We start from the raw sequence: 14,367 nt of genomic DNA on the forward strand, positions 1-14,367 counted from the left end.
CACAGTAAACACACAGTAAACAAACAGTAAATACACAGTAAACACACAGTAAACACACAGTAAACACATAGTAAACGCACAGTAAACACACAGTAAACACACAGTAAACAAACAGTAAACACACAGTAAACACACAGTAAACACACAGTAAATACACAGTAAACGCACAGTAAACACACAGTAAACACACAGTAAATACACAATAAACGCACAGTAAACACACAGTAAACGCACAGTAAACACATAGTAAACGCACAGTAAACGCACAGTAAACGCACAGTAAACACACAGTAAACACACAGTAAACAAACAGTAAATACACAGTAAACACACAGTAAACACACAGTAAACGCACAGTAAATACACAGTAAATACACAGTAAACGCACAGTAAACACACAGTAAACACACAGTAAACGCACAGTAAATACACAGTAAATACACAGTAAACACACAGTAAACAAACAGTAAATACACAGTAAACACACAGTAAACGCACAGTAAACAAACAGTAAATACACAGTAAACACACAGTAAACACACAGTAAATACACAGTAAATACACAGTAAACACACAGTAAACACACAGTAAATACACAGTAAACGCACAGTAAACACACAGTAAACAAACAGTAAATACACAGTAAACGCACAGTAAACACATAGTAAGCTCATAGTAAACACACAGTAAATACACAGTAAACACACAGTAAACACATAGTAAACACACAGTAAACACACAGTAAACACACAGTAAACACATAGTAAACACATAGTAAACACACAGTAAACACACAGTAAACACACAGTAAACTCACAGTAAATACACAGTAAACACACAGTAAACACATAGTAAACACACAGTAAATACACAGTAAACACACAGTAAATACACAGTAAATACACAGTAAACACACAGTAAATACACAGTAAACTCATAGTAAACACATAGTAAACACACAGTAAATACACAGTAAACACATAGTAAAAACACAGTAAACACACAGTAAACACACAGTAAATACACAGTAAACTCATAGTAAACACATAGTAAACACATAGTAAACACATAGTAAACACACAGTAAAAACACAGTAAACACACAGTAAACACACAGTAAATACACAGTAAACTCATAGTAAACACATAGTAAATACACAGTAAACACATAGTAAACACATAGTAAATACACAGTAAACACATAGTAAACACACAGTAAATACACAGTAAACACACAGTAAACACACAGGCACAATGATCTTGTCATTAAATGGAAGTTAAACGACTGCAATAAAACTGCGGTAATCAAAACATGTCCCTAAAAATCAATAACTGTCATATAAACGGCTCATTTGTCTCCATTAAAGCTGCTGGTGCATTAAACTGAGCGCTGGCTCAGATGAACAGAACCATCCATCAGGACGACTCCAGAGGAGAGGAGACACAGCGTCTGTCTCACTTCAGAGCAAAGCGATACAGAGATTCAGAGGTCCTGAACACTCAGTCGCTGGGTCGTTTGTTCGGTTTATGCTCGATGCATTAACCGAACTGATGCTCCCAGGATGCATCGGGCTCATGCTCCCAGGATGCATCGGGCCCATGCTCCCAGGATGCATCGGGCTCATGCTCCCAGGATGCATCGGGCTCATGCTCCCAGGATGCCTCGGGCTGATTCCTGCGAACAAACGACCCAGCGACTGAGTGTTCAGGACCTCTGAACACTCAGTCCACCGCTAACAGTGTTATCTGTTGTGTTAACAGGTCTCACGCTGCGGCACCTTTACAGCTTCGTTAGGATCAGCCTGAAACTTGTTTTTGTTCAACACATCCAGCAGCGTAAAAGCGAGAAACTGAGGTTCTTAATGAAAATTTTCCACTTTCAAAGCCGGGATTACACAGCATGTTTAATTCATTCATGTTTCTCACTTTAAGTGGATTAAAGAAACGAGGCTCAAGGTTTATGTGTGTGTGGCAGCAAGAAACTAAATTATTCATCAAGGTTCATTAAAAAAGACAATCTAGAATAGAATAGAACAGAATAGAGTAGAATACAATAGAAAAGAATATAAAATAATAGAACAGAATAGAATAGAACAGAATAAAATAGAACAGAGTAGAACAGAACATAATAGAATAAAATAGAACAGAACAGAACAGAACAGAACAGAATAGACTAGAACAGAATAAAATATATAATAGAATAGAATAGAACAGAATAGAATAGAATAGAATAGAATAGAATCGAATAGAACAGAAGAGAATAGATTAGAATAGAGTAGAATACAATAGAAAAGATATAAAATAATAGAACAGAACAGAATAGAACGGAACAGAACATAATAGACTAGAACAGAATAAAATATATAATAGAATAGAACAGAATAGAATAGAACAGAATAGGTCTTTATTGTCACAGGTAGAATGACATTAATAGTGCTCCAAACAGGATGTAAAAAGCAGCTAAATCCAAAAAACGTATCTCCCAGTTGGTTCTTCAGCCCATTTCTTTGTGCTTTAACAGTTTAATTGTAGTTTTAACGTTAAAAGTGTTCGATTCATTATGGAGGTGCAGAACTGAATGGAGCCGCTGAGAACTGAGAAGTTAATTAGAATCATTTATAAGCTAAATGGGAGAAATAACCAGAGTCAGCTGAACTGTGAGGAGCTTTTAGAGTGTTCAGATGAAAGCTTCCACCTGCAGCTTTTTGGGCCTCTGAAAGCTTCTGATGCAGAATCCAGCAGGAAGCTGCGTCCCAGCCTCTGCTGGCCACAGCTCACACATGCAGACACATGCAGAGGGATCAGAAATACGTTTCCAACAGCTTAACTCTCAGCTGAGCTGCCCCGGGGGGCAGAGAGACGGAGGTCTGGGTGGTCTCAGAGATATCCTGCCTCTAAGTTTAATGGACCACGGTGCCTTAAAGCTAGGGCTGGGCAATGATTAAAATGTTTAATCTAATTAATCACATGATTTCCCTGATTAATCACGATTAATCGCATTTTTACGCAGAATCCAAAAATGAATCCAAAAGTAGTGTATAGCTTTTAGCATTTAGCTTTAGTTTAAATGTGCTGCCATATGAATGAAAGTGCCATAACTGTTGTGCAAACACACTTTTAACATCAGCATCTTTCTGTAGTTTTTATGTAGAAGCCTCGCTCCACTGTCTGTTTCCTTGAATGACTTGCTGCTATCAGTTGTGTGTTTTGCCTTTAAGTGATATTTTAGACTGGAACTACTACGCTGAGAAGACAATTCAACTTGGCAGTGTTTACAGATGACTTTGGTTCTGTCGACTCCGCCGTCTGGAAGAACTTTAACATGAAAATGGCCGAGTAAAAGTTCCGTACCCTTCTCCATGTTTGGTGGATCCGCCGATTACTTTCTTTTCCGGTTCCACAGCAGACAGCCACAGACTTTTACAAAATAAAAGCCTGTGAGCAACAGACTTTTACAAAATAAAAGCCTGTGAGCAACAGACTTTTACTAAATAAAAGCCTGTGAGCAACAGACTTTTACAGAATAAAAGCCTGTGAGCAACAGACTTTTACAAAAATAAAATAAATAATAAAACCTGCGTTAATGCGCGATAAAATATTTATCGGCGTTAAATAATTAGCGAGTTAACTCGCCCGGCCCTAATTAAAGCCCATTTGGACTTCCACTTGTGTGCAGGTGACTGTTTCCTGGAAGCAGCACACAGTGGTGCATGTTAAACTCATGTTAAGGTCATCTGTATCCACAGTTGTATTATATGAGATTGCTGCTGCTTGTGCTTTTTTGTTTGTTTGTTTGTTTGTGTGTTTGTTCTCTGCTTGTCTGCCTACAGGTGCTCCTGGTGCTTCTAAGGCTGGAAGAAGCACGGAAGGCCCTTTTAAACTCGTGTTAAACTCACGTTAATCTCATGTTAATCTCATTTGTACGCAGAATCCAAAAATGAATCCAAAAGTAGTGTATAGCCCTTAGCATTTAGTTATCATATGTGTGTGGTCCCACCTGCTCCTCACACCAGCCGCCCGAGGCAGCTTCTTATCTCACCTTCAGCGTTTAACACCTGCCCTGGGACTCGTGTTAACGGGTCAATGGGACCAGTGACCCCACCGAGCTTCCTGCTGCTGCCGGCCATGTTTTATCACACATCTAATGTTTCATCCTGACTTCACCAGCACATAACTAACCCTAACCTTAACCCTGACCCTGACCCTGACCCTAACCTTAACCCTAACCCTGACCCTGACCCTAACCTTAACCCTGACCCTGACCCTGACCCGCAGAGGAGGCAGCTCTGCTGGAATTCATCAGCTTCGTCAGTTTTACTTTATTCACTTTAATGTTATTGTTTCAACCAGCAGCAGACCTGAGATGCCTGAGAAAAGATGAATAAAGACCAAAGCTGCATCAGAACATGTATGAAACATGGAGTTGTGTCACCTCTTCCAGCATTGATCAGCTATCTGGGGGTCATGTTGTTGAGCTGCTGTAAACTGTGCAGGGGGGGGGGGGGGCAGTTTGTTCTCAGATCACTGAGAACAGAAAAACGTTGCCCACTGGAATTTTGGTTCTGTGAACCCATGTCTGTATGTATTATTATAGTGTTTTATTGTTATATTATTATCGTTTTTATTAATATTATTATATTATTATAGTGTTTTATTATTATAGTTTTTATTTATATTATTATAGTATTTTATTATTATTATATTATTATAGTTTTATTATTTTTATATTATTATCGTGTTTTATTATTATATCATTAGTTTTTATTATTATATTATTATAGTGTTTTATTATTATTTTATTATATTGTTTTATTATTATATTTTCATAGTTTTTATTTATATTATTATAGTGTTTTCTTATTATATTATTATAGTTTTTATTAATATTATTATATTATTATAGTGTTTTATTATTATAGTTTTTATTAATACTATTATATTATTATAGTGTTTTATTGTTATTATTTTATTAGTGTTTTATTATTATATTATTATAGTGTTTTATTATTATTATTTTATTAGTGTTTTATTATTATATTATCATAGTGTTTTATTATTATTATTTTATTAGAATGTTTTATTATTATAGTTTTTTATTGTTATTATTTTTATTATTATAGTGTTTTATTATTATTTTATTATTGTTTATTATTATAGTGTTTTATTATTATATTATCATAGTGTTTTATTATTATCATTATTTTATTATTATAGTGTTTTATTATTATTATTATTTTATTAGAGTGTTTTATTATTGTAGTTTTTTATTGTTATTATTTTTATTATTATAGTGTTTTATTATTATTATATTATTATAGTGTTAACGGACAAAGCGGTTCTCTCTTCTTGTCACCATTGACAAGTTGATGAGCTCTTTGGTTCCACTGAAGGGAAACATGAACCCAGCATGAAGTCATATTTAGTGAATAAACTGAGCTTTGCTGTCATGCTCCAAAAAAAAGCCCCAAAACCAGGAGAAAAGAAGTTCTGATGAAGTCAAACCAACGGCCAGGGTTTGGCTGGGAGGCCCTGCTTTTTATTGACCTGCAGGACGGAACAGACGGAGTAAACACAGAGTCCTCACCTTGGCCCGGATCAGGGTGCAGTGCAGCTCGCTGGAGCTCTGCTCGTACCTCAGCTCAAACTCCAGCGTTCCCAGAGCAGCTGGAGAAAGACACCGGGCACAAAGGAGGTTATCATCACTGAAAACAGCAGGATGTTCACATCTTTAAAGCTCTGCATGAGTGGGAAGGAGAAACGACAGCGTTCATGGTGTGTTAGGGCGAGCTGAAAGCATGCGAGGGAACACAGGAAGAGCTCAGCCAGGCTTTCTGAATATGGAAATCCAATTTAGTGGAGCAGCACCTGTCACACGAGGCCCAACAACACAGAGAATCCTCTTAAAGCTAACGTGTTATTCTGGGATGTTAACCAGCACAAAGACACGGTGGGGAAATGTAAACATGTTCCTACAACTAACACCAACCCACACGCTGCCTGGTGCTGCTGCAGGGCTGCTGGGGAACGTGATGCCTAAAGGTGTGATTCATCAGGAACCAGCAACAGGAACCAGCAACAGGAACCAGCAACAGGAACCAGCAACAGGATCCAGCAACAAGAACCAGCAACAAGAACCAGCAACAGGAACCAGCAACAGGAACCAGCAACAGGAACCAGCAACAAGAACCAGCAACAGGAACCAGCAACAAGAACCAGCAACAAGAACCAGCAACAGGAACCAGCAACAAGAACCAGCAACAAGAACCAGCAACAGGAACCAGCAACAAGAACCAGCAACAAGAACCAGCAACAGGAACCAGCAACAAGAACCAGCAACAGGAACCAGCAACAAGAACCAGCAACAGGAACCAGCAACAAGAACCAGCAACAAGAACCAGCAACAGGAACCAGCAACAAGAACCAGCAACAGGAACCAGCAACAGGAACCAGCAACAAGAACCAGCAACAGGAACCAGCAACAAGAACCAGCAACAAGAACCAGCAACAGGAACCAGCAACAGGAACCAGCAACAAGAACCAGCAACAGGAACCAGCAACAAGAACCAGCAACAAGAACCAGCAACAGGAACCAGCAACAAGAACCAGCAACAGGAACCAGCAACAAGAACCAGCAACAAGAACCAGCAACAGGAACCAGCAACAAGAACCAGCAACAGGAACCAGCAACAGGAACCAGCAACAAGAACCAGCAACAGGAACCAGCAACAGGAACCAGCAACCAGAACCAGCAACAAGAACCAGCAACAAGAACCAGCAACAAGAACCAGCAACAGGAACCAGCAACAGGAACCAGCAACAGGAACCAGCAACAAGAACCAGCAACAGGAACCAGCAACAACAACCAGCAACAGGAACCAGCAACAAGAATCAGCAACAGGAACCAGCAACAAGAACCAGCAAAAGGAACCAGCAACAGGAACCAGCAACAGGAACCAGCAACAAGAACCAGCAAAAGGAACCAGCAACAGGAACCAGCAACAGGAACCAGCAACAAGAACCAGGAACAAGAACCAGCAACAAGAACCAGCAACAGGAACCAGCAACAAGAACCAGGAACAAGAACCAGCAACAAGAACCAGCAACTAGAACCAGCAACAAGAACCAGGAACAAGAACCAGCAACAAGAACCAGCAACAGGAACCAGCAACAAGAACCAGCAACAAGAACCAGCAACAAGAACCAGCAACAGGAACCAGCAACAAGAACCAGCAACAGGAACCAGCAACAAGAACCAGCAACAGGAACCAGCAACAAGAACCAGCAAAAGGAACCAGCAACAAGAACCAGCAACAAGAACCAGCAACAAGAACCAGCAACAAGAACCAGCAACAGGAACCAGCAACAGGAACCAGCAACAAGAACCAGCAACAGGAACCAGCAACAGGAACCAGCAACAAGAACCCGGAAACAAGAACCAGCAACAGGAACCAGCAACAAGAACCAGCAACAGGAACCAGCAACAGGAACCAACAACAAGAACCAGCAACAGGAACCAGCAACAGGAACCAGCAACAAGAACCAGCAACAAGAACCAGCAACAGGAACCAGCAACAGGAACCAGCAACAAGAACCAGCAACAGGAACCAGCAACAGGAACCAGCAACAAGAACCAGCAACAAGAACCAGCAACAGGAACCAGCAACAAGAACCAGCAACAGGAACCAGCAACAGGAACCAGCAACAAGAACCAGCAACAAGAACCAGCAACAGGAACCAGCAACAGGAACCAGCAACAGGAACCAGCAACAAGAACCAGCAACAAGAACCAGCAACAGGAACCAGCAACAGGAACCAGCAACAAGAACCAGCAACAAGAACCAGCAACAGGAACCAGCAACAGGAACCAGCAACAGGAACCAACAACAGGAACCAGCAACAGGAACCAGCAACAAGAACCAGCAACAAGAACCAGCAAAAGGAACCAGCAACAAGAACCAGCAACAGGAACCAGCAACAAGAATCAGCAACAGGAACCAGCAACAAGAACCAGCAAAAGGAACCAGCAACAGGAACCAGCAACAGGAACCAGCAACAAGAACCAGCAAAAGGAACCAGCAACAGGAACCAGCAACAGGAACCAGCAACAAGAACCAGGAACAAGAACCAGCAACAAGAACCAGCAACAGGAACCAGCAACAAGAACCAGGAACAAGAACCAGCAACAAGAACCAGCAACAAGAACCAGCAACAAGAACCAGGAACAAGAACCAGCAACAAGAACCAGCAACAGGAACCAGCAACAAGAACCAGCAACAGGAACCAGCAACAAGAACCAGCAACAAGAACCAGCAACAAGAACCAGCAACAAGAACCAGCAACAAGAACCAGCAACAGGAACCAGCAACAAGAACCAGCAACAGGAACCAGCAACAAGAACCAGCAACAGGAACCAGCAACAAGAACCAGCAACAAGAACCAGCAACAGGAACCAGCAACAAGAACCAGCAACAGGAACCAGCAACAAGAACCAGCAACAAGAACCAGCAACAAGAACCAGCAACAAGAACCAGCAACAAGAACCAGCAACAGGAACCAGCAACAAGAACCAGCAACAGGAACCAGCAACAAGAACCAGCAACAGGAACCAGCAACAAGAACCAGCAACAAGAACCAGCAACAAGAACCAGCAACAAGAACCAGCAACAAGAACCAGCAACAGGAACCAGCAACAAGAACCAGCAACAGGAACCAGCAACAAGAACCAGCAACAAGAACCAGCAACAAGAACCAGCAACAAGAACCAGCAGCAGGAACCAGCAACAGGAACCAGCAACAAGAACCAGCAACAGGAACCAGCAACAAGAACCAGCAACAAGAACCAGGAACAAGAACCAGCAACAAGAACCAGCAACAAGAACCAGCAGCAGGAACCAGCAACAGGAACCAGCAACAAGAACCAGCAACAGGAACCAGCAACAAGAACCAGCAACAAGAACCAGCAACAAGAACCAGCAACAGGAACCAGCAACAAGAACCAGCAACAGGAACCAGCAACAGGAACCAGCAACAGGAACCAGCAACAAGAACCAGCAACAGGAACCAGCAACAAGAACCAGCAACAGGAACCAGCAACAAGAACCAGCAAAAGGAACCAGCAACAAGAACCAGGAACAAGAACCAGCAACAAGAACCAGCAACAAGAACCAGCAACAAGAACCAGCAACAAGAACCAGCAACAGAAACCAGCAACAAGAACCAGCAACAGGAACCAGCAACAGGAACCAGCAACAGGAACCAGCAACAAGAACCAGCAACAAGAACCAGCAACAGGAACCAGCAACAGGAACCAGCAACAAGAACCAGCAACAAGAACCAGCAACAGGAACCAGCAACAAGAACCAGCAACAAGAACCAGCAACAGGAACCAGCAACAAGAACCAGCAACAAGAACCAGCAACAAGAACCAGCAACAGGAACCAGCAACAAGAACCAGCAACAAGAACCAGCAACAGGAACCAGCAACAGGAAGCAGCAACAAGAACCAGCAACTAGAACCAGCAACAGGAACCAGCAACAGGAACCAGCAACAGGAACCAGCAACAAGAACCAGCAACAAGAACCAGCAACAAGAACCAGCAACAGGAACCAGCAACAAGAACCAGCAACAAGAACCAGCAACAGGAACCGGCAACAGGAACCGGCAACAGGAACCGGCAACAGGAACCGGCAACAAGAACCGGCAACAAGAACCGGCAACCAGAACCGGCAACCAGAACCGGCAACAAGAACCGGCAACTAGAACCGGCAACAAGAACCGGCAACAAGAACCGGCAACAAGAACCGGCAACTAGAACCGGCAACTAGAACCGGCAACAAGAACCGGCAACAGGAACCGGCAACAGGAACCGGCAACAAGAACCGGCAACAAGAACCAGCAACTAGAACCAGCAACAAGAACCAGCAACAAGAACCAGCAACAAGAACCAGCAACAAGAACCAGCAACAGGAACCAGCAACAGGAACCAGCAACTAGAACCAGCAACAAGAACCAGCAACTAGAACCAGCAACAAGAACCAGCAACAAGAACCAGCAACAGGAACCAGCAACAAGAACCAGCAACAAGAACCAGCAACTAGAACCAGCAACAAGAACCAGCAACAGGAACCAGCAACAGGAACCAGCAACAAGAACCAGCAACAAGAACCAGCAACAAGAACCAGCAACTAGAACCAGCAACAAGAACCAGAAACAAGAACCAGCAACAAGAGACCAGCAACAGGAACCAGCAACAAGAACCAGCAACAAGAGACCAGCAACAGGAACCAGCAACAAGAACCAGCAACAAGAACCAGCAACAAGAACCAGCAACAAGAACCAGCAACAGGAACCAGCAACAAGAACCAGCAACAGGAACCAGCAACAGGAACCAGCAACAAGAACCAGCAACAAGAACCAGCAACAGGAACCAGCAACAGGAACCAGCAACAAGAACCAGCAACAGGAACCAGCAACAGGAACCAGCAACAAGAACCAGCAACTAGAACCAGCAACAAGAACCAGAAACAAGAACCAGCAACAAGAGACCAGCAACAGGAACCAGCAACAAGAACCAGCAACAAGAGACCAGCAACAGGAACCAGCAACAAGAACCAGCAACAAGAACCAGCAACAAGAACCAGCAACAGGAACCAGCAACAAGAACCAGCAACAGGAACCAGCAACAGGAACCAGCAACAAGAACCAGCAACAAGAACCAGCAACTAGAACCAGCAACAAGAACCAGCAACAGGAACCAGCAACAAGAACCAGCAACAAGAACCAGCAACAAGAACCAGCAACTAGAACCAGCAACAAGAACCAGCAACAGGAACCAGCAACAAGAACCAGCAACAGGAACCAGCAACAAGAACCAGCAACAAGAACCAGCAACAAGAACCAGCAACAAGAACCAGCAACAAGAACCAGCGAGTCAGAGAGCTGCAACGAGTCAGAGAGCAACGAGTCAGAAAGCTGCAACGAGTCAGAGAGCAACGAGTCAGAAAGCTGCAACGAGTCAGAGAGCAACGAGTCAGAAAGCTGCAACGAGTCAGAGAGCAACGAGTCAGAAAGCTGCAACGAGTCAGAGAGCAACGAGTCAGAAAGCTGCAACGAGTCAGAGAGCAACGAGTCAGAAAGCTGCAACGAGTCAGAGAGCAACGAGTCAGAGAGCTGCAACGAGACAGAGAGCAACGAGTCAGAGAGCTGCAACGAGTCAGAGAGCAACGAGTCAGAAAGCTGCAACGAGTCAGAGAGCAACGAGTCAGAAAGCTGCAACGAGTCAGAGAGCTGCAACGAGTCAGAGAGCTGCAACGAGTCAGAGAGCTGCAACGAGTCAGAGAGCTGCAATGATTGAGAAAGTAACAAAAAAGAGCAAGGGGAAAAAACTAAAACAAATTCAGGAGCAAATAACACCATAAAGAGACAAACTCCAAAAAAGTAACACAAAACAAGATGCAAGATGATGTGAAAGAAAATGAGCAGATGGAGACAACAAAAGACCACAAAGACAGTACCTACTTCACTCCAATTTAAAATCACTGTCCATCTTAAAACCCAAGTTTGTGACTGTTGGCTTCCACTGGGACCAAACACCATCACTTCTGTCTTATTCTCATTTAATCTTAAAAAGTTTAAGGACATCCAGGCTTTAATGTCTTCAAGTTTTAACAGAAGTGGTTTAAGAGAGAAGGCATCCTTCTTCCTAAGTGGCACATAGATCTGGCTGTCATCAGCATAGCAATGTAAAGAGACACCATGCTTTCTCAGGATGGGACCCAGGGGCAGCAGGTACAGAGAAAAAAGCAGGGGCCCTAAAATTGAACCCTGCGGAACCCCATATGACAGCGGAGTAGAGCGGTACTCAGAAGCACCAAGGCTTACACACATGGTTCTGTCTGCCAGGCAGGGGCGATTTTAGGGTCTGGTCTTTAGGGGGGCCCAGCCCCCAGTGCTCACAGAGGCACATTATTTCTCACTAATTGAGGCGAACTCGTACATTTATAAATTTTGGAGCCGTATTAGTTTTGCTTTGAGTAGTGTTTTCCCCTACAACATTCAATTTTGACCTCTTCATTTCAAAAGACTGTGGCTCGACAGGGATAACAGAGAGCCTGAGACAAATATTGAAGATAACTCAGCATTTATTTTGGGAGTAAAGAGTTAAAACAAAAACAAATGCTAGAAAATAAATAAAATAGTGACTAAAATAATGCATCCTTGAGCAAAAAACCCACACTTTGTAATCACCCAAGGCTAATAATATCAAGAATGTCTTTTGAAAATAAATAAATAAATAAAAAAAACACACAAAAATAAATACATTAAATAAATAAATAAGGTCTCTTTCTGTGTGGATTAAGAAGGGCTCTAAACAGAACAAGGACAGGGGGGTCTCTAGTGGTCTAGGTTGCCAGATTGGCCAGTCGCACCAAAGTATTGCGCAGGGGCAGAGCAAGTTTTTTGCATAATATAATATTTTAAAAATGTGCTGAGCCAGGGGGTGCCGAGCTATCTCACGGTGGTGCCTTGGCACCACTAAACAGGGGCGCCGCTAAGGATTTTGGGCCCCATGATATAATATTTACTGGGCTCCCAGACAGCCGGCCAGGAGGTCGGCAAAAATTTGTGACGCTATTTTACATAAAACTATGCATTTGAATGGTATTTCTGACTATCGTTTCCATATTTGTGAAAAAAGAAACACATGACAGTTGAGGTAGGTAACACTGAGCACAAGGAATCCAATGGAACTCATTTATTTGCTCCCACACTGACACTCTGATTCTAAACTCTAAATTAGGCTACCTGAAAAATACAAAACATTAACGTAATGTTTCCAAAACAAATAGAGTTATTGTTACCAGTAAATTGTAAATAAAATATATTTGTGATTATAAGTTAGTTAATAACTTAGTGTCATATTATTTTTTGTCAGTATTATAATTTTATTAGGGCCCCTCTTAATCATGGGCCCCTAGAATCCTTCTCATTTTACCCCCTTTTTGGCGACCCTGCCACTAAATATAATAATAATACCCTAGCCTCGCCCCTGCTGCCAGGTAGGACTTGAACCAGTCCAGGGCGATACCACAGATGCCCACTAGGTGCTGCAGCCAAGGCACTAAAATGTTGTGGTCCACAGTATCGAAAGCCGCGGTTAAGTCCAGGAGGATAAGAGTCACATAGTCTCCGGAGTCATTCGCCAGGAGGATGTCATTAAAACTCTTAATAAAGCTGACTCTAAAAAACACCAGAAAGAGGCACGAAATGATCCCAGAACCTGAGCGAAATGCTGAGAAAGGGTCACAGAAAGCACAAAAAGCACAAAGGGACACAACCACAGAGTTACTGATCAGCAGAAATGAAACAGTTCCTCAGAGTGAAAATGAATTCCTCAGAGTGTTTGAATGTTCGCTGCAGTGACCACAAAGAGCCTAAAAACAGCCGTGAGGCGATGCAACACGACCACGCAGAGTCAGTTTGATGTGTTCTCATCTCTCAGTCCGGGGGTGTTGCTCTGTGAGCTGATGGTGGGTTTCAGCTCTCTGAATAATCACTACATGACTGCAGCAGTTTTCTATTCTCAGAGCTTCCCTGCAGAGAATTCCTGGACAGTTGAAAAAAGTTGCTCTCATTTCGTGTCTTTAGCTGAATTAAATTTAACGGGTATCAGAGCTGCTGCTTTCCTAAAGCCTCGCCGCGACTCAGCAGCAGCAGCAGCAGCTTCCATCCTGCAGTGGATCCCATGTCCTGAAAGTCCCACATTCATTAAAGTATGGCTTATTTATCATATCTGAGCAAAGATGTGTGCAAAGAAACCGACAGTTATTGAAGAAATGTCCCATCAAAGGGACATTTTGTCATCATTTATAAAACTATGATAGAAAAAAAGTCATTCTGTTATAGAATTAAATCAAAATCAGGACGTTTTCTTAAATCTCGGACACCCAGGCTCTGCTCTAAAGTGTGTCGAGTCCTCATAACAGGAAGTAAAAAGCTCCCTGAGGCCTAAAGGAAAAGGTTTCAGGTTGAATTGATCTGGTGTTGAGTCGGACACACTGAACCCCCCATGTTCCCTACACAGGAGGAGGGACGGGTGGGTACCTGCACATGGTGGGACGGCTAATATGAAGTCTGATGGTCTCAGAGCGATGAGCGGCGCCACAAAGGTCAGAATCAGCTTCTGAGTGGCACTGAGAGGGAATTCCTCGTTAATGGGAAATCATTCCAACCCTGATCCCTGTCAGCAGCAGCAGGTTAGAGGGTGAGCGCCGGCTGATCCAATCACAGACCTGTTACTGCTCAGTCTCATGTGGCCCAAGTAAATGATCTGAAACTAATAATTCCACCGTGCACAGATCCATCTCC

General features: G+C 42.8%; 2 protein-coding genes across 2 annotated transcripts in view; one reads left to right on the forward strand and one right to left on the reverse strand.

Annotated features, from left to right (window-relative positions):
• Positions 1 to 14,367, forward strand: part of LOC142370785 (NLR family CARD domain-containing protein 3-like) — a 390,613-nt gene that overhangs the window by 75,726 nt on the left and 300,520 nt on the right. The gene's annotated exons all lie outside the window — the stretch shown is intronic.
• Positions 1 to 14,367, reverse strand: part of doc2a (double C2-like domains, alpha) — a 103,309-nt gene that overhangs the window by 44,617 nt on the left and 44,325 nt on the right. Inside the window, exon 3 of the mRNA XM_075453280.1 lies at positions 5,584 to 5,663. Coding sequence (XP_075309395.1) covers positions 5,584 to 5,663 — 80 coding nt within the window. The remainder of the gene's footprint in view (positions 1 to 5,583; positions 5,664 to 14,367) is intronic.

Source organism: Odontesthes bonariensis, chromosome 21, assembly GCF_027942865.1.
Source record: "Odontesthes bonariensis isolate fOdoBon6 chromosome 21, fOdoBon6.hap1, whole genome shotgun sequence".
NCBI lineage: Eukaryota > Metazoa > Chordata > Actinopteri > Atheriniformes > Atherinopsidae > Odontesthes > Odontesthes bonariensis.